This window comes from Ovis aries, chromosome 22 (genome assembly GCF_016772045.2).
Source record: "Ovis aries strain OAR_USU_Benz2616 breed Rambouillet chromosome 22, ARS-UI_Ramb_v3.0, whole genome shotgun sequence".
Classification (NCBI taxonomy): domain Eukaryota; kingdom Metazoa; phylum Chordata; class Mammalia; order Artiodactyla; family Bovidae; genus Ovis; species Ovis aries.
The window spans coordinates 13,474,291-13,495,947 of NC_056075.1; the positions used below are offsets into that span (position 1 = coordinate 13,474,291).

The window sequence follows — 21,657 nt, forward strand, 5'->3', positions numbered from 1 at the left end:
TAAAAGTTCAAAATACTCAAAGACAATATCTTTGAGAATCTCAAAATAATTCCTTCACTATCTTATTACTCTGCTTAAAAAAAAAAAACAAACACTACTTAGATCAACTCATGGTGGGCAGAAATACAATGTACTCTTCAAATTTTGGAAAATTCCATCTGAAATTCTAGCAAACCTGGCTTTATTCCCACTTTAGCATCAAAGCATCACATGTTCCGCTCCCTCTCTGCCACTTCCTCTCAGCTGAGCTGCTCCCCAAGGAGATCACTCCCAACAGAGAATGAAAGGGAGGGGGAAGAGGAGTCTGCCTGGCAAAAAGTTCATACCAAAACCCTTTTACATTGCCCTTTTGATTCAACAAATTCACTGGCAGCCCTCAGTTCAAGTAGAAATAGAGGCAGAGTCTTCAAAAATATTTTCAAGGCATTAATAACGAGGACAAAGTGGAAGGCAGCATAATCTTAAGCTCCAGGTTTCTTGGTGCATCAGCTGTGTAACGTGTTAGCTATAAATGACCTCAGAGTTTCTCAAGCAGATCAATGTTTTGTTTTTTTTGTAAATGTATTAATTTAGGTCTTCAAACATACAAGGTTTTATTATGGGATGCCTCAATTTCAAAAGTTTGATAAGGAAGAGTGATAGCAAACAATGATTTCTCCCTGTCAGAAGGAAAGTGACCCTTCAAATTTCTTATTCACCTCTTAAAACCTGGAACAGACTCTAGTCACGAGGTGAGAAACAGCAAACAATGAATGGCATGAAAAATTTTAATTTAGATAAAACTGAACCTATGTGACATTACAGAGCTATTGTCTTAAAAAAAAAAAAAAAAAAGCCCTCTACTCTAAATAAGACTATGCCCTCTGCTTTCCAAACGTAGCTATAAGCTAAGTCACTTCAGTTGTGTCCAACTCTGTGCAACCCCATAGACGGCAGCCCGCCAGGCTCCCCCGTCCCTGGGATTCTCCAAGCAAGAACACTGGAGTGGTTTGCCTTTCCTTCTCCAATGCATGAAAGTGAAAGGTGAAAGTGAAGTCACTCAGTCGTGTCCAACTCTTAGTGACCCCATGGACTGCAGCCTACCAGGCTCCTCTGTCCATAGGATTTTCCAGGCAAGAGTACTGGAGTGGGGTGCCATTGCCTTCTCCAAAAGGTAGCTATATTAATACCTTATTTGTACATGTGCCTAACGTCATCTAAATCTCACAAAAATAATGAGGTACTCAGAGTATCACCAGGGATGGGGGAGCCTGGTGGGCTGCCGTCAATGGGGTTGCACAGAGTCGGACATGACTGAAGCGATGCAGCAGCAGCAGCAGCAGCAGCAGAGTGTCATAACTGTCTTTTTGTTGGTTTAACTAAAGAGATACTTAGGAGATTCATAGACTTGCCAGCCAGAAGCCATCCCTATCATATGACTCCTCTAAGATCTAAGCCCTCAGTTTTGCTCTCTGAAAAAAGGGGGATGATATTACTTCAAAATAGTCTTAAAGCTGCTGTATTTTCTCTCACCATAGATTAGTGTTCACGTTCTAGAATGTAATATTATTCTAGTTTTTAAAATTCAGCCTATTTTGAGTCATTCATGTTGCTGAATGAATCAATAATTTGTTCCTCTTTATTGCTAAATAAAACTACTGCGCGAATATACCACAGTTTGTTTATCCATTCTCCAGTTGAGGGACATATGCATTATTTTTAATTTTGGCTATCAAGACTAATCCTACTTTAAGCATTCACATACACACCTTTGTGTGGACATCAGTCAGTTCTAAGAACTGCTGCGTCCTATGGTAGGTGTGTTATGTTTAACTTTTTAAGAAACTGCCAAACTGCTGTCTAAAATAGCTATCCCATTTTACATTCCAAATATCACTGTATAGCACCTTTGAAAGTGCCAAACATCATGAAAGATACAGCAACTCTAAGCCCCAAGGAAGGTGCATGCTTCGGTCCGGGGACATAGGCAGGTAGCATTTCATGCAGAAAAAAAGATTCACACAGGATGCAGCATGCTTGGGGCTGGTGCATGGGGATGACCCAGAAAGATGTTATGGGGAGGGAGGTGGGAGGGGGGTTCATGTTTGGGAATGCATGTAAGAATTAAAGATTTTAAAATTTAAAAAATAAAAATAAAAAAAAGAAATAAATTTTAAAAAAAAATTAAAAAAAATAAAAAAAAAATTTAAAAAAAAAAAAAAAGAGATGTAGTACACCCCAGGACAGCCACTCGAGCCTGTGAGTGACTTGCAGGCGTGCTGCCCTAAATTCCATTAGGAAAACATCTAAGTACAACCAATGTAAGATATGTTTTGGAATTCTTACATGCAAAGAAAAGGAAATCCTAAAAGGCAGCCATAAAGCTGATGCAAGCAATCACAACAGCAGTTCAACAGAGCATTATCTACAAGGCAGCTACGCTAAACTTCAAAAGATTTATATACGGATGCTCTAGTGATCATGATCTCCATTTTACAGCTGAAGAAACCAGAGGCAGAGAAGGTAAGAATGGGGCCCCAAAGTCACATAGCCTACAGAAGGTGGGACCAGATCTGTCTGATTCTAGTCAATGTTTTTCTTGACTGTGCTAATTTACTGTTCCATCTCCATGTTTCACAAGCCTCCTAGACTGCTTGGAAGGTACCTCCCTGAAGCTGAGTGATATCCCTTAAGCCATACTATAGAGAAGGAAGGGGCAATGCATTCCAGTATTCTTGCCTGGAGAATCCCATCGACAGAGGAGCCTGGCAGGCTACAGTCCATGGGGTCTCAAGAGTCAGACATGACTGACCGACTAAACCACCACCAACCCATACTATTTCCCCTTTCTAATGTACTCATCTGGCATCTTTCTGGTATTTCACTGTTTTTCCAAGCTGGTTCTCCACCTGAAAGAAGAGGAGCTGCCCAGTCAAAAGGAACAAAGTGGATATACTTGGCAGTAATCTGCAGTGATTTTCCTAGAGTAAATCACAACACCTGGCATTCTGGTTTTGAACATTAATTTGACCATAACTTTGATTCATTTGACTGATGATGAAGGCACCAATATCCTTTTCTGAGGATCATCATAACACAGAAAAGAGAATCAAGGCAGGTATCAATCCCCTATAAATCCATAACTGCTAAACTCAACTCTATACCTAGAGTGTAATCACACACACACACACAAACACGCCAAGGAAAACACACAAGCTACAGTTAAGTGTTAGAAAAAAATATTGCTAATAGAACTACTACATATATAGCTGGAAGCACTCTCAGGAGTCTCCTTCCTTCTAGAGAAGGAAAAATAAAACTACATTATGCAAACTTCTAGTGTTTTTGGTGTAAGGCTAAAGAGGATGAAAAGAGAGAATTATTTAAAAACTAAGAAAAAAAATACATGAACAGCTTAAAAGGCAGGGGCATACTGTTTCAAAATTAACTGCATTTTGGAAATAGCAGACAAGTGGCAGAACTTACCGACGGGTCAGAATCTTCCCATCTCTGCTTCTGTAGTTGAGGACTATTATTTTTGGGGACCAGCCAAAATTTAGATGTGTCTCTTGAGTTTCCTCCCCAGTGGTTGGCCTGCTAATTCCTACCAGAGTCACTGTTTGCTTGTCTCACTGTTATTTATTCTCTTGGCTGCACTGGGTCTCGGTTGTGGCACACAGGCTCTCTGCTGTGGCTCATGGACATGGGCTCAGTTACCCTGCATCATGGGGGATCTTGGTTCCCTGACCAGGGTTCGAACCTGCATCCCCTGCATTATAAGGTGGATTCTTAACCACCAGACCACAGGGAAGTCCCGATTCATGGTCTTGAATAGCAAAAACCAGGAGACTCTCTGGCATTCCACAAATATTGCCAGTCCTTCCACACTAAATGTCCACCGCTTTACTGTTCTCTATAGCTACCCTCTTCTCCCAAGCTCCATTTCCTGGCTTCTAGATGACATTGGCAGTGGTGATTCTGACAGGAAGGTACAGCTGGAAGACATGCACTAGGAATATCCCCCAAATGGGAAACTGGCCTATTAAAAGCTGGGGACTGGAAATGAGATAAGAAAATGCTCACCAGGACACCTCTCTCTGTCTCCTCAAGTCAGGAAACCTGACAACATGGCACCTTCAGGAGAGTGTTGGGTTTGAGCAAGATCAGGAAAGTAAAACGATGGGAGATTTTCTAAAGATATAGCAAATGGCAGCATGACGAACAGAGCTGGGAAGCACCAATTTTGCATAGCAAAAAGGGGTAATAAAAAAACACTACAACTGACTCACATTTCCTTTTTTAAAAAATTTAACCATTGACTGAACTCTCTTTAATTTTCTTAGCCAGTCCCTTCTGGCCTGAAAATATAGTTCAACTTCAACCCAGCCTCTTTGAATAATCACAAATTCTGAATTAATAAAGATTTACTGATCTGTGACACAGTGGAAACAGTGTCAGACTTTATTTTCTGGGGCTCCAAAATCACTGCAGATGGTGACTGCAGCCATGAAATTATAAGACGTGTACTCCTTGGAAGAAAAGTTATGACCAACCTAGATAGCATATTCAAAAGCAGAGACATTACTTTGCCAACAAAGGCCCGTCTAGTGAAGGCTATGGTTTTTCCAGTGGTCATGTATGGATGTGAAAGCTGGACTGTGAAGAAAGCTGAGCGCCAAAGAATTGATACTTTTGAACTGTGGTGTTGGAGAAGACTCTTGACAGTCCCTTGGACTGCAAGGAGATCCAACCAGTCCATTCTAAAGGAGACTGGTCCTGGGTGTTCTTTGGAAGGAATGATGCTAAAGCTGAAACTCCAGTACTTTGGCCACCTCATGCGAAGAGTTGACTCATTGGAAAAGACTCTGATGCTGGGAGGGATTGGGGGCAGGAGGAGAAGGGGAGGACAGAGGATGAGATGGCTGGATGGCATCACCGACTCGATGGACGTGAGTTTGAGTGAATTCTGGGAGATGGTGATGGAGAGGGAGGCCTGGTGTGCTGCAATTCATGGGGTCACAAAGAGTTGGACATGACTGAGCAACTGAACTGAACTGAACTGACCTCATCTCAGTGTGATTTGTGACCTCATCGACATGAAGATTGAGGGAAAATAAGTACAGACAAGTCACAAGACAGTAACTGCCAGGCTGACAAATTGTAGGCATAAAAGGGAAGATAAAAAATACACAGGTGTGTTTGTGCATGTTATATACAAGTTACCAGGTGGGCTGGGTCCAACTATACAAGGGGAAAAAAAGGTTTATCACAGCAAATCTGTCAAAACCTGTAGACCTCATAAGTATCTACCAAGGAGAATATTTTGTTTATTCTGATCATTTCAAGTTGAAGTCAACTTTGAAAGCAAATTGACAGTAAGTAATGCGGATGTCAAACCCTGCTTGTTTTTATGGTTTACTCTCAGGAGCCTACAGGGCAGTACCCATAGTCATTTGAAGATGGACGTGCTCTGGTATCTGCCATAATATTGTAAATATGCAGAACTCATCAACATTTGATACAGATATTGACAAAATGACCCTTTTGGTACTTTAAAAAATATTATAGCATCACAGAATCTTCATTCTGAAAGCAATCATTAAGATGACCTAATTCAGTCTCCTTCTCTTAGAGATGAGGAAATTTCAAGGCTAAATGGGGGATTTAAACAACATGTACAAAGTGGAAAGAACAGAAATGAAATCTCTTGTTTAAAAGCAGAGATTAAAGAGAATCAAATCAAAGAGAATCAAAACCTTTTAAAAAGAAAAGTGTCCTTTAGCTTCATTTTTTACACAGAAAATCATAAATTATATCCTCTCCCTCTTGCAGAAGAAGACTTATACCATGGCAAATTAGGTCTTTTCTAACATACACACGTATTCCTTCAAGCAGATACACTATCATATTGTTCTTTCCCTTTACATTTAATTCTAAATCCCATCATCTAACTGAAGTGTTCTCACAAAGGTTCACAAAATTGCTGTAGTTCAGCAAGCTAAGCATGTTTATTAATCTTCACCCTAAAATACCTACTTCTAGGAAAAAAGTTAGAGGTAGCAGAATCTAACTGTAAAGTGACCTTTCTTCTAGAAATTAAAAAATAGAGGTGGATAGCCTGGAATTTTCATTGCTTTCAAGACCCCCGAAAATAAGAAATAGTAGCTATTTAGAAGAAATGCATGGAACAAATTAGGCCCTACCTTATCAAATAATGCCAGTGGTTCTCAGCAGTGCTCCTTGGAAGGGAGGCTACATGTCAGAACCAAGAGAAATATGGAATATATAGAGATAACCTAAATATGCTCTAAGGAACACCAATGGCATTTCACCATCCTTACTCAAGCAAGAAGAAAAGAGGTAATGTTGTAGACAACAGCAGATTGACCCAGTATGTCTTCCATGTGTATTGAGAGTCAGCTTGTATGTCAGGGAGGATGAGAGGGGACAACCTGATATCACTCATTTGATGGAAAAGGAAACTTATATCCTGAGGGATTCAATGGCTTGTACTGTCCTTAAGACAAGGGACAATTTCCTTTTAGGGACTGTTCTTCTGCAAAGCTACTAGGTCCACAGACACTAGGAAGGAGAGTTGATGCCAGCCAGGTATTTCTTGCAGTATTATTTAATACATCGACTTTCTGGCTAATAAGGCTTTGATGTTCCAGAGCTCAATCCAACAACTATACTGACAAAACTATCGCTAAGCAGCGAAACTACTGACACATTCCTATGCAAATTCCACTAATGGGGGACTCCTGATGTCCAGTTTGAATTCCAGCTGGCTACCCACCACAATGAGAAAATTCCGAGTTACAGTAAGCTGATCTATTTATTCATACTCTCTCGCCCAGTCCCTCTCTCCTTTCATCTCCCACCTTCGTCCTGCCCTCCTTCCTTCCCCCACTGCAACAGTATACAGCAGAGGTCAGCAAAGTCTCTGTAAAGGGCCAGACAATAAACAGTTTAGGGTTTTTTTGGTTCTGCCATTGTAGAACAACAGTAGCCATAGACAATCCATAAATGAATGGGTGTGGCTGTTTCAATAAAACCAGTTACAAAAACAGGCAGGGGGCCAGATATGGCTCCCAGGACTGTAATTTTTCAGTCCCTTGTATACAGTAGCAGTTCTCAAATTTTAACCTGCATCAGAATCACCTACAGAACTTAGTAATACACAGATTTCTGGGACTCATCCTTAAGTTTCTGATTTTGAAGATCTGTAGTGGGGACTGAGATTTTGCATATTTACTAAGTTCCCAAATGATGCTGATGCTGATGGTCCACGGATTACACTTTGCGAACATACTCTGAAAGCCACTGGTATAAAATAATGGTCTTCACTGCAGTCAGTGGCAGGCTGAAATGTAATGAATAACTGAGAAAGTGGAAATTACATGCTGTCGATTGCTAATTTTACAGAATATTTCATATGGAGACTTACTGTTAAGTGCCATAATATTATCTGTTCCTGGATGATGGAAATTTATTCCCATGCGTCCTAAAAAATAAAACAATTCTGTTTTAAGCACAAAGAAAAGAATGTTCAAATATAATCACAAATATATTGCACAATATGAACATTGCAAAAACTAAAACAGATTAAACTATAAACAATGCTATCAAAGGCCACAGCAGCTACAGCAGTTTTAAATCAAGTCATAAAACATACACAAGAAAAGTCTTAAAACAAAGCCAAAGTCTCAATAACAACAAATAAAATAAACCAAAACAAAAAAGAAGCTTCCATTATAATAGGAAATTTTAACACATCTCCCGCATTCCAATTTAAACATGCCAACTCCCTGGATTACACATTTTATTTAAACAATTTATACTGCCCTTCAAATTCAAGCAGCAAAATAATGAATTCAAAGAAGTATATAAACTTGAAGCTTAGAGAGAATTCAAAGACAAACATTTCAAAGCGGCTCAAAATGCAACATAATGATGAGAATGGCGAGCAGAAGAAAGATGTAAATTTACGTAACAGATATAGTGGGGAACAATTACTGGTCCCAAAATTTAGGGTTCCTGTGCTGCCCCTATCACTAACTAGTTAGATGACCTTGGACATAATACTTATGTCCAGACCTTTGTCCTTACAGTAACAGGGGACTAGATGCTTATTTTTGTATGCTGTATGCCGTCAAGCGAAGAATCATTTTTATATTTTTAAAGAGTTGTAAAAACAAACACAAAATTTAAAAAACAAAGAATAATGTGCAAAAGAAACCATATGGCCCACAGGCCTAAAATATTTACTCTCTGGTCTGTAAGATGCCAAGTCTGAATCAAATGTTTTAACAGCCTCAGGGGTTTAAGAGTGGAAGATGTATTAATTATTTGGGGAAATGGAGGTGGATATGATTTACTTATCATATTCTGAGGTATTCAAACTTAACAAACAACCAGTCACTGAAACATATGCCCTAAAAAAATCCAAACACTGCCAATCAGAATTTAAGAAAAGGGTGCATTGAGAGGGTCTCTCAATCTCTGACCTAGGAATATTCAGATATTGGTGGTGTTCCCGTAAAGCAGGGATGTTCCCTAAATGTTTTCATAACTATAAAGGGCTATCAAGAAAACCAAGCAAGCCCAGATTTAGCTCATTCAACTTCTATTTCCTGTGCTACAATCATTTACGGTAAAGAATTGTGTAGTTTATTACTACTACATCAAATAATAATTTTTATGTTTCTGGAACTCCTTATGTTGTAGTCCTCCAGAAGTTGGATCCTTTTTATACTCTTTCCATCAGGTCTTAAAACTTTTCAGCCTAGAAAGATGAGGCTGAAAGGAAAATCTGTAGTTCAATTCTAATTATCATCCTCTACACTGATTACTTCCAATTCAATCTTCTAAAGATGTAGCAAACAAGAGCCTTAGGCAATGCTTTGTAAATGAAAGTATCACTACTTGCTGAAAAGAAGAAAATTTTTGCCCTTCCTGGTATCCTTCCTACCACTTTTGGCCAATTTAATGATCTCTAGATCAAGATCATCCACTAAAGATCTTATGAGAAACTCGAGTTCAGCGTCAAATCCATCATCATCAATTACTTAAATGTAATCGATAATTTTTTCCCAACAACATGCAAATCCTTTTTAGTAAACTGCTTATGGCTTCTTTAAGCTACTTTCTTTACCTCTTCAAAAATTAATATCTAGATTATAAAATATATTTTCATGGAGAAAATCAGACAATACAGAAAAGTGAAAAAAATAAGATCATCAACTAAAGACAAGCTCTGTTAGCATTTTGATTTATAGTCTGCCAGTTTAGGAGTCTATACGTGTAAAGGTTTCTTATCTAAAATGAGGTTTATTTTATAATATTCTTTAAATTTAATATATTGCATGCCTTAAGTTTTATGGTTATTTGGGATTTTGAAGGAGAGAGAAAATATCAAAAGCAAAAGAAAAACTGACTCCAAACTCAGATGAGGCCATTTCTTTTTTCTTCCCTTTGTCCAACAAATACTGCTGTTTAATCAGCTGTGAAAATAGAATCAAGTGTGTGACATCTGGTGATTTTTGTTAATGCAGTCTGGTGCTGCCTGTGTGACATTTTGTCACCTGTCCATGGTCTGCTATTTTTAAATTGTTCTTGTCAGCTAGCTATCTTTTAAGTATAGTGTAAAATACAAGGTTTCAAAAACTGGAAGGCATACTTGGTTTTACTGAGTTAAATGATGCTGTGGAAATCTGAGACTGTGTCCCACTTTCCCCACTGCAGAAGGCCTGATAAATGGGGGTGGGAGAGGAAGGGAGCAAGGTTGGAGAATACAGTTATTCAGACTATAAAAATCACAGTCTCGTAAGCTCAATTCATATTCATATTTAAGATGCTAGTTATATAAAACTGTCTCTACTGTTATTTAAAGTTTCAGAGTCAAACTAAACCTATACTTCTATAAGTCCGAAGTAAAAACTGGAATTTCTGTTAATTAGTAATTGATTATGAAAGTCACCTCTTCACTTCTGCAATACCGTTATAAGATAGGGAACAACTGCTGTATCTTTCTCTAATCATTCCCGTATGTTCTAAAAAGTCAAGTCCTTTGGAGACCTTTATGTAACAGAATGTAAGTGCTGTGTTCTAGAAAACATTATAAGACAATGTACATTCTACTGCATTCTATTTCCTACCAATTTTCCCAATAAAGTTGAAGAGACAGTGTCTCAGAAAAAGTATCTATAAGATAAAATAATGCATTAGGTAAGAATACAATAAAATGGTGCTTTAAATTCCTTTTAAGGGAAAAAATTATAAAAGTATGGTACTATAACATTTAAAATGTTTCAAAGAACCACAAAGCAAAAGAAATGAGGTTCAACCTGAGGTCAAATCCTAGTTTCTTTGCATACCAGTAGTGAATAATTTTTGGTATGTTGTCAATTCCTTTGGGCCTACATTTCCTCATTTCAGGCTGTACTCTGGAACAATTAAAGCCAGAAATTTCCAGAGGTATACCCAGGATTAAGTACCCTTAATCTTTTTCTTACTCTTAGGTGACTATAGCGCTATACTAAAAGGATCACTGGACAAATTAATGGGAGTTACCAACTTAAAAAAAAAAAATCACTCAACTTCTATGTATGGTCTTCCCTTTTGTGTAGAACAGAAACTATCACTTCTTGCTAACTTAGAGCCTGTGCCCTAACAGTTTCTGCAATCAGCCAACTTTTATACGGACTGATATGGGCCAAAAGGAGGTAGTACAAAAACAGAACCGGAGCAGTAATTCAAGTAAGTAAAGAGACCGTATACCTTTCTGAATCAACTCAATGTAATGAAGGTGCACTTTTTCTAAAACAAGGTGACCTCAACATTTCGGAAATGGAGCCAGTTTTCTGTAAGGCTGTGTAATGCCGAATGTTTCATCAGGCACTACCCCCAAACAGCCAGCCAAGCTTACTCCTCTGTCACAACATGCAGACTAAGTGGGATGAGAGGAAAGTGATTGCTTCCTGTTTTCTTGCCACGGTGTCGGCTTGTACTACTCTAGCCAGGCTGAGGTGACTTCATAATGTCACCTGCCTTGCCCAGTGCACGGCTGTTGGTTTTGCCCTATTATTCTTCTTCTCTCACATCACTTAGTCCTCTTTGAATGAAAATCCCAAGAGAGGGTATGAATAATCAGACCTAACGTCCCTGAGTTTTCAGAGGGGTTCCCCCAGTGGCTAGGTAAAGCCTCATCATTAGTAGCAACTCAGGAGAGTACCTCTAATCATAACTCTCTTGATGCCAGAAATCCTTCTAATTCTCATAGTCAGGAGAAGAGTTAGCATTCCCTATGTCCACTAGAAAAGAGGACAGAGGACAACTCTTCCTGCTAAGGCCTCACTCATCCTTTCCCTCCTCAATTTAAGAGAAAAGTTGAATAAAAGGATTTCTTATTGAAAACATTTATACAATGAAATATCACTGTGAACTTATTTTCATCATGTTTACTTTATGTACATCATGAAGTACTTCCATTTTGCAGGAATGTGATATCCTACTTAATTATATTTTTTTACACTACTCAGATAAAAAATTTTGGAGAGCCAATAAAACTTAGGAGGATTGTTTTTCTTTCTCATTTAGGTAGTTTTTTATAATGACAGAATGCTTATCCTTCAGTAACTACTACTTGTATCTATGGCAAAGACACAATTTTGACAGCTTGCATTTGAAAGCCTTTAACATTTAGCTGCAGCCTAGCTAGAAGGAGTAAATTCTGTAGGGATAAAAAGGTTTACTTTATTACCTAGGTCAGGCAGAGGCACACCACCACCACTGCTGAGGCCTTTATCTCTCCTTCACTTTATGAAGGAGGTGCTTTATTTTAATGATGAAGACACTAAGGCTTTGAAGAGGCTAACGAATCTAGATCAATAGCCAACTAAAGGGAGAACCAGAATTCAAACCCAGGTTTGAGCGGCTGCAAAATCAGAAAGGCTGAGTTGAAATACCTTATACCCTACAGAGAGAATATAAAATGTCTGGAAAAATGTTAATAAAAATAATAATCTTTGTTATCTCTAGGTAGTAAGGTTCAGGTGTTTTTTCACTTTTCTTTTGTCTTTTTACATACCATTAGAATTTCTTACAATGAGCGAGAATGTATTTTTTTCTAAAGAAAACCGAAATTCAGAGCAAAACACCAAAACAAATAAGCGCACAAAAAACCAATGACTCTCTAACTTGAATTTAAAGACTCTCAAAATAGTCTTCAACTAAAAGAGGATATTAACGGCAGGAGGAAGCAAAGGATAGATAAGGAGCCGTGTTTTTGGACAGACTCATACAGAAGCCACATGATAGGTACCCTAGCCTATCACCTTTCTCGTAAAGCTCAATTCATCTAGATATTTCCATCTTTTGACCCAGAGACCCTCTCTATGAATTTACCTTAAAAAAAAAAGCTACATGCAAGAACTCGTCCATGGCAGCATTATCTATAATGGAGAAAAAGCTAGAAACAACCTAAGAGTCCAAAGTTAAGGTCTATTAATAAATTATGAAGACCAGATAAAAAGAGTGTTTATTATGCAGGGGAAAAAGTGTTTACTATGCACCATCACAATGTGTCTTTTACTTTTAAATTACCTTTTAGTCATTACACTGTGCTCCATTTTTAAAGTAAGACATTACTGAAAATCTTTCCCTTAAAATGCTGGCATCATAATTACGTTTTTAGAAATTATAAGGATCAAACATATGGTGCTATAACCAAATGTAAAAGTCTCCCAGTTGGAAAACGGAAGCAGGCGGTTCAAACACCCTAACTAGGGGACAATAACATGGTGATGTAACTGGCCACGGGAAGTAGATCATTCATAGGAAATCACTGTGAGTGGTGTGAACTGTGAAGTTGTAAGCATATTGAGACTGTAAAAATGCACATATTAAGTGCCTTCCAACTTCTTAGGTCATATCGTATCTTAAAGTACAATTCAAAAGCCTTTTACAGATGAAACCTCATATTTGCAAGTGTATTGGAGAAATTTATGCAGAGGTAGCTGGACAGATAAGAAAAAAACGGCCCCAGGGTTGGGGCCGGGGTGAGGGAGATTTAAGAGAGAGGGGATATATATATATATATATATATATATATGTATAGTTATGACTGATTCACAATGATGTATGGCAGAAACCAACATAACATTGTAAAGCAATTACTCTCCAATTAAAATTTTTTTAAAAAAGGGGGGGAGCCACCACAAGTGGAATAAGACATTTACCCTGTCCCACAGTAAGGTACTGTAGCAGCGCTACTCTCAACAGAGCACAACTCCTGCTTAATCAATATTCACAAAAACTCTAGAAAATTATTTTATAGACCATAATCTAACATCCTTTCATAATCTTTTATTGCTAGAAGAACACAGACCAAGAGAAGACAGACATGCATAAAGAACAAGGGCTGACTTCTTTAGAATAATAGGATGGGCTTACAGCTGTTCCTGGAAGAGAAGGACGACAGATGTAGCCTTAGAAGATACTAAAAACACAAAACAGTCTGCGAATATTACGTGTGTGTGTTTTTTTTTAACACCATTCTCACTTCTAAGTGAAATTACCATGTACCTAATCTTTGCTGAAGAAAGATGTGGTAACAGTGACTAAATATAACAATGACAAAATGATAGGCAGTTTTTTTCCTACTTCTAAAGGCCTTAAAATATAGCTTTTGTCAAAATCTTTTATTTTCTTCACAGCCTGTTAACTACTTTCTTTTCACTAGAAATTGAGGAAAGCAGCAGAAAATCATGAGTGTGACAAGAAAATGATGAAATAGATTTTTGGTGTGGTGTGAGGAAATGACTATCACGTTCCCAGTCAGTCATTTCCTATATAAGAGCCCGCAGAGAACCAGAGGGGATCAGATTCCTCACAACTCTAGAGGACATAAGGGTTCATACAAGATGAGTGTCCCTGTGGCTAACTCTTCCAGTTTTCAGATAGTTAGACTCTCAACCCAAGTACAATAGCTATCTCCACAGAAAAACTATTCTACTATATTTTTTAAATATCGTAATGCCCCCAAGAATTCCTATAATCCATAACAAGAACTAGCTGTAATCATGAATGTAATATCACCCCCTCTCCTGAATTTAAGTGGGCTCTAAAAATAGGAAATCCTAATATTGCTGACCTTGGGACTTTATGCCTTACATTTAACTCAAAACATTTTCCCTGAGTTCCCTGAAACTCATTGGTGGGCCACTGGGAGGGTAGCCTTAGAGAATGCAAAGTGTCACTACCTGCTCTTAAAGTGTGTGTAGTGATACTTCCTACCCTAGGAAAGTGATTTTATTTTAATAAAACCCCTTTCTACAAAGTTTTCTGAAGGAGCCTTTGGAGATTAAATCTCATACTTCCTTGTAGTAGACTTGGATTTAAATGAATTAATCCAGGTTCGGCCAAGGATTTCAAATACACAAAGCCCAGAAAACTTGGCTCGGGTCTCATGCTATAAACCACGACCTCAGCTACCCAACACATGCTTCTGCCAGACATTATGATTAAAGCAGTCAACCATGATTATGGTAGGTAGCTGAACCCAGGTTTAAAAAAAAAATCAACTTTAAATACATTCCACAATGCTTTACAGAAGCAAACAAACAAAAACAAAAAAGAAAAACAAAACACAATTAATAAAAAGCTGATTTTTGTTTAAAACACCAAGCAAGGAATGGACATATGAATATTCCTAACCTGCAAAATGATTCCTCCACATTATATCAGCGAAACTCATTGGTGGGCCACTGGGAGGGTAGTGTTTACCTTTCAGAGGCTCATGATCTGTCCTTATCATATCCATTAAGGAGTTCTCCAACGAGTGCAAGTTAAAAGTGTCATAGGGCCTACTCCGGTCCTAAAAATAAAAACAAAATAATACATAAAATTACTTCAGAAAATTAATAACCATATCATTTGCTTCTTTCCATGGATTAATGACATGAATCAAAACTCAAGGTAGTTTTAATAACACAGTCATTCTTTTCATTAAGAATAATGACTTGACAACATGAAGTTTAATATGTTTTCATAATTAAATTGTACCCTTTTCCCTAATAATTCTTTAATGTATATGCCCCACTACTTCAGACCAATTTTCTCTCAAATGAACTAAAAAAAAAAATTTCAAAAAAGAGTCAAGTGAGTTGACTTTGCCTTCAACCCTTCACCCTTTGCCTCTACTATCAAATGAATGTTCTAGTCAAATGAATAGAGATTTTTTTCCCTAGAGAAAGACACTAAGAGCTCAGTCTACAAATGGAAACATTTCCCTGAAAAATCAAAAGGAGGCTATAGTTTCAATGTAATTAATTGTATTGGGCATCTTTAATAATTATTACTAAGATCCATACATTAGATATACTGTATAAAAATTAAAATGTGTCCAAAATACTAAAACTACCTTTTGAAAAACACTACATGAAAAAACCTTTAACCCAAGGTTATATGTTTTCATGATGTTAGATTCAACAACATTTTGAAACCAGAGAGCTAACACAAAGTGAAGAAAAAAACTGTTCTACTGTGTTTCATTTAAGCCCATGGGAAACCATCACCTACAAATTATTTTTAGTAGTATGAGCCTAAAAGGAAGTGTGGTTCATGGCCTAACTTAATACTATAGAACAGATTTAGTTTACTTTTGTTAAAAGAAAAGCAATACAGTCATAAACCTCAACAACCACACCAAATCAAACTACAGCAATGAGAGATTATTTTCAGGGTCCTGAAGAGTTTATCCAGCTTTGCAAATGATCACTTACCCTCCCCTTTGAGCAACAGAATAACAAAATGACTGCCTAGAGGAGCAAAAAGGGATACACTAGGTAAAAACCTCAGCTACAGTCATCATTTTCCAGCTTAAGTCTTAAAATCTTGGGAAGCTGTTTCCTTCTGGTTTCTGGAAAGTATTACCTATCCATGGAGGCGGAAAGGAAGGTGGCATTTCCTCAGCACTGAGCGTAAAGTGGGAACCCAGAGGGTTACTGAATGAATGAATGCAATAAGTTTGGCTGCAGGACCCAAGAAGAGCCCTAAACTGAGAACCAGAAGCAAAAGTGCTAGAACAACCACAATCAACAAGGGGCTTCTGGACATCATTATCTACCTCTCCAGTCCGTGCCTGAAATTTCTCCCTTTATACAAATGAGAGGATTGAACTAGATTATTTATAATACTGCTTCCAATCCAACACTTGTTTTTAACTCACACATTAAGAAGGGCACAGATGCCTTTTTAAATTCACACATGAGGTAGAGGGCACAGATATTTTCAGACGCTACAGAGAGAAATTTCATTCTTACAAACCTTTAATGCCCAAGCTAAGGGCCAGGCCCTGGTGATTCAGAGACGAATGTTAGAACCTAGTCCGTTTGCAAGTAATTAGCAGAGGGAGACATAACCAGTTAAAATGAGAGTATGACAGGTGTTTTAACAAAGGAATATAAACAGTACAATGAAAACTAAGTCACATCTATGTCTTAAAGAACATACAGGGGCTTCCCTAGCAGTCCAGTGGTTAAGATTCTGTGCTTACAATGCAGGAGAAATGGGTTCGATCCCTGGCCGGGAAACTAAGATCCCCCATGCCATGTGGTGCAGTCAAGAAAAAAAAAAGACAGACATATATGTGTGTGTGTATAGTTCTTTTTCAAATCACATTCTATAAAGTTGTGTCTTAAATCTGGACCTGTCATTTAACCAGCAATTAGCCTTGTCTTCATTTATTCTTGATGTCTTCAGTATTCTCACTGGCAAAATGGGATCTTACCTGGGAAGATTAGGGACGTGAGTCTGAGTGATCTCTGGGAGTTGGTGATGGATAGGGAGGCCTGGCGTGCTGAGATTCAGAGGGTCACAAAGAGGTGGACACGACTGAACCGAACTGAAGTGTTCATTTTACTCACATTGTACTTGTCAAAGAGCTAGCATGCATCATTTCTTTGCTTTTTAACAAGTTTATCTACTTATTCATTTTTGGCTGTGCTAGGTCTTTGCTGCTGCGTGGGCTCTTCTCTAGTTGCAGAGCATGGGCTTATTGTAGTGGCTTCTCTTGAGAAGGACGGACTCTAGGCCACTCGGGCTTCCACAGCTGTGGCCTGTGAGCTCAGGAGTTGCAGCTCCCAGGCTCCAGAGTATAGGCTCAACAGCCGTGGTGTACGGGCTTGGTTTCTCCACTGAGAGATAGATCTTAGTGGAGATCTTCCCAAATTAGGGGTCGCACCCGTGCCTTCTGCACTGGCAAGCTGATTCTTTACCACTGAGCCACCCAGGAGTCCAACATTTCTTTCTTTGGGTTGCTCTCCCAACTTTTTCTGCCTACACGCCGTTTTTTTCCTTTTTAACACTCAGCAGTTAGTTGTGCACTAATGGATAAGAAAGAGACATGAAATACTCCATTTTGGTCCCTATATAATTTAAGAAGGTCCCTTCTTTCGCCTTTAGAATCTTGCCGCTGATTACTTGTTTTGCTTTGAGTTCAAGTTATCAGTGGAAACTCCAATTATTTATGGAGTAAAGCTTAATTTTCAGAAATGCAAGCTTATCTGTACCCAAAATAAGTATCATATTCTTTGCCCAAAGCAGGAAGTAAAAAAGTATGCTGAGGAGTAGTCAAAAGGACCGACTATTTCTGGCACTGACAATCCCAGATTGTGTCTAAGAGCCTTCTATTATATGTATCCACACTTCTAACTAGAACCCTGCAGATGTGGCACTACTTCCAAAAAGGCTGATGAGGTGAAGGAACTATTTTTAAAAAATAGCTAACGAAGGCATTTTAGACTCTTTCCAGCTAGGACAGTGTACTTTTTTTTTTTTTCATTTAATTCTTCATATGATCCTTCAAGGTACATAACATATTCATTTTACACAAGGAAGGTAAGGTTCAGAGAAGATTCAATCCTGGATTTGACCTCCAAACCAATACTTAAGAAGTATAAAAATAGATTCAAAGAAGTTGATCTAAGCTATATGGGATGGTAAACAAAAGTTCTACGGAAGCATAGCATTGCATCTAATTACCAATGAAATGACCTTCTTGGCAAGGTGGCAGTGAGTTTCTGTCAGAGGACTATCAGATATTAGATGACTGCCTATCAGGAAAGCTGCAGCAGAAATTTGGAGAAGGATTCACGTATCTGAAATTGTTCCCAACCTGTCAGATTGTTAAAATCACATGTAGAATGGTGAAAATGCAGGTTCCTGGGCTCTGGCTAAAAGCAACTTATTATAATTTAAAAAGAAATGAATGGGATTTTGCTGGTGGGTACAGTGGATCGGAATCTGCCTGCCAATGCAGGGGACACGGGTTTGATCCCTGGTCTGGGAATATTCCACGTGCCACAGAGCAACTAAGCCCATGTGCTGCAACTACTGACCCTGCACTCCAGAGACTGTGAGCCATAACTACCGAGTTCAGTGAACAACTACTGAAGCCTGTGTGCCTAGAATCTGAGCTCCACAAGAAAAGCCACTGCAGTGAGAAGCCCAGGCACCACAACAAAGAATAGAACCCACTCTCACCACAACTAGAGACAGCCTGTGCACAGCAACGAAGATACAGAGCAATAAAAAATAAACAATTAAAAAAAAAAGAAATTAATGTCCTGGTGATTCTTATGACTGGCTGGATGATTCTTCAAGTCTTTATACCCATGAATCTGATCACTAAAATGGGACAGTAGAGTGAGGGGAGAGACTAGACAGCAGCAAGAAACAAACAAGCTGGGTCACTTTGACAAGGGTCAGCTTTGTAGTCTCCTAATTGATTGTGGGTGAGAGAAGCAGTTGGTGGCCTAGTTTTTAGAAGAACAGACTTTGAAATCAGACATCTGATTTTCAAATTCTGGCTCTGCCACTTGCTGGCATGTCATTCTGAACAAGTCTAAGCCTTGATCATCTACATTTATAAAATGGCAGTGAAAAGAATTCTCTTTTTATGGCTGTTTTCAGTACTAGATGGCAAAGTACAACGAGGCATCTGTACCTTGTTGAACTAATACTGAAATCTGTACTAATATTGGAATATTAGTGCTCAACAGATGAAACAAGTGAAATGCACAGTGGAATTTGCATCGGCTTCTTAATTGAACAAATGTCAATAAGTGCTGAGAGACTTACTTTCTCTCTAAAATTAATTCTATCTATGCCTCATCAATTTAGATTTACATACGATCCACCCTTCTTAGTTTTGTAAGTAGTAAACATTGCTGAATTAACTGATTAACCAGGAACTTAAAAGATAGAAAAACTAAAAAATCTGAATTGAAATTCATCCGAAATTATGCACACAGAAAATCAGACCACAATTTATCATTTAACAACAGAGGTGACAAATGGCAAATAATCACAAAGTCTTTTTTTCCCATTAGTTCTGTTTCCAGGTATAGGGAGTAACAAACAGGGAAAACACCTTTTAAAGCTTGTGTTTAATAAGCAAACATATCAGGATGTACTCGTACATGTATAAATAATGTTTCCCATTACTGACTCTTTTCCCCAGAGATAAGGCAGGACAGATGTTATCAGTTGGATGTACACAGAGGCAGCCCACCCTCACTCTACAGTTCATTAGGCCTGCTTTCCTTTTTCCCCTAGCTTCACTTAATGTTAATACACTTACCAAGTACTTAATATGTGCCTGACACTGTTCTAAAAATGCTAAATGTATTCCCTCACAACTCTGTGAGGTAGGTAGCTTTTACCCCATTTTATAAATTAAGCAATTAAATCTTGGAGACAGAAGTAGCTGGCTCAAGGTTACAAGGCAGAACCAGGACTCCTTGTACTGCTTCCCTGACTTCCTCCTACTCCTTCCACCTTAAATCTTTTTCACAAACACCCACCTCAACCTAATCCTGACACAATCAGAGAGGACTCTTTGATCCCACTCTCCCACACAGGCAACCTAACCTTCACTTACCCTTGGTCAATGACCCTAGTTCTACTGACAACTAGTTAAATTCAAGAGGAAGTTTGATCTACCCTCCAGGACAACCTCAGGTAAGTCTCTACCAGCCCTATTTCATTTATTTGCCTTTTTCTTGGGGGAGAAATCCAGGACCCTTTCCAAACCTTTCTGGCTTATCCCCAGACATTTCCTCTCCTAGAGATACAAAGTCAAAGCTGCAAGGGGCAAGAGAGCATTTGGGGGAAAAAAAAAAAAAAAAGAGCAGCTCTGGAACCACATGATAAAATTAATCATGGTTATATAACTATTCAAAGTCACAAAGCTGGACAGAAATCAGGATGTGAACCCAGATATGTGACTTTCAAGTTCACACCAGTAATGCTCCAATGCTCTACACTGATCAGTTGCCATGAGTCCCGTGAACAACAGGAGCTTGGCTGGGAGCAATGGGGCAGAGACAAGATCAAAAATCAAAAGGAGGACAGGTGTCCGAAAGGGCTAGCAAAGGATAAATAGGGTTGTGAAATGATATCAAAGAAAGAGGAGGAATTCCTGAAGGAGGTGTTTTTATTTATCATAGGGCTCCAACATACGTAGGATAAAATATTTCAAGGTTAAGGGCATTCAACCCATAAGCAAGAACCCACAAAACTAGTCATTTCTGAATTTCTACCATACTGCTTTTATTATCTGATCAGTTTACATTATTTGAAACTATCTCAATTCCCTGTTCTATACTATAAACATTGTTTAAGGGTAATGAATATGCTTTACCTGTTCTTAAGTGGATATTTAATTACATAATTAAAAATATGAATATATTCTTCTCAAACACACACACATACACAATATATTACAGAAAAAGCAAAAACTGCCAATCCTCCTGCCTTTTTTAAACTCTCTAGACCACTACATACATCTGGCATATATTCTTTCAGATTTTTTAAAATACACATACATACATACGTAGAAAACATATATTATTTTGCTATGTTTTGTTAAATGTGAAAATATGCATGCTATCTTGCTATTTGCTTTCTTTGATCAATATTGTGCTTCTGAGATGTTGTTTAGTCACTCAGTCATGTCTGACTCTCTGCGATCCCATGGACTCCAGCACACCAGGCTTCCCTGTCCTTCACCATCTCCCAGAGCTTGCTCAAACTCATGTCCATTGAGTTGGTGATGCCATCCAACTATCTCATTCTCTGTCATCCCCTTCTCCTCCTGCCTTCAATCTATTCCAGCATCAGGGTCTTTTCCAAGGAGTCAGTTCTTCACCCCAGGTGGCCAAAGTATTGGAGCTTCAGCATCAGTCCTTCCAATGAATATTCAGGACTGATTTCCTTTAGGATGGACTGGTTGGATCTCCCTGCAGTCCAAGAGACTTTCAAGAGTCTTCTCTAGCACCACAGTTCAAAAGCATCCATTCTTTTGCTTTCAACCTTCTTTATGGTCCAACTCTCACATCCATACATGACTACTGGGAAAACCACAGCTTTGACTAGACGGATCTTGGCTACTTTGGCACAATGGTATCCTGACCCCTGGTTTCTATGAAGGACACCACTACTAATGAAACATAAGGATCTATGGAATCTGACAGCCCTGAGTAAAAATCCAAGAGGCAATACAAGCTAAAGATCAGCATGTAGTAATCTCAAGCATAGAATATGCTTAAGAGTACCAGAAAGAACAAATAGAACATTTCATAACAAATATTAGATAGGGATAGGAAACAATTAGAT

The 21,657-nt window shown here is 38.4% G+C and overlaps 1 protein-coding gene across 6 annotated transcripts in view; it reads right to left on the bottom strand.

Annotated features, from left to right (window-relative positions):
- Nucleotides 1-21,657, bottom strand: part of CPEB3 (cytoplasmic polyadenylation element binding protein 3) — a 200,136-nt gene that overhangs the window by 102,001 nt on the left and 76,478 nt on the right. For 4 of the 6 annotated variants that reach the window (XM_042238502.1, XM_042238503.1, XM_027960372.2 and 1 more), the window contains exons 3-4: nucleotides 14,695-14,854; nucleotides 7,427-7,483 (exon numbers count right to left, since the gene is read on the bottom strand). In XM_042238502.1, coding sequence (XP_042094436.1) covers nucleotides 7,427-7,483; nucleotides 14,695-14,854 — 217 coding nt within the window. The remainder of the gene's footprint in view (nucleotides 1-7,426; nucleotides 7,484-14,694; nucleotides 14,855-21,657) is intronic. The other 2 variants (XM_042238505.1, XM_042238504.1) reach the window with 1 other exon arrangement.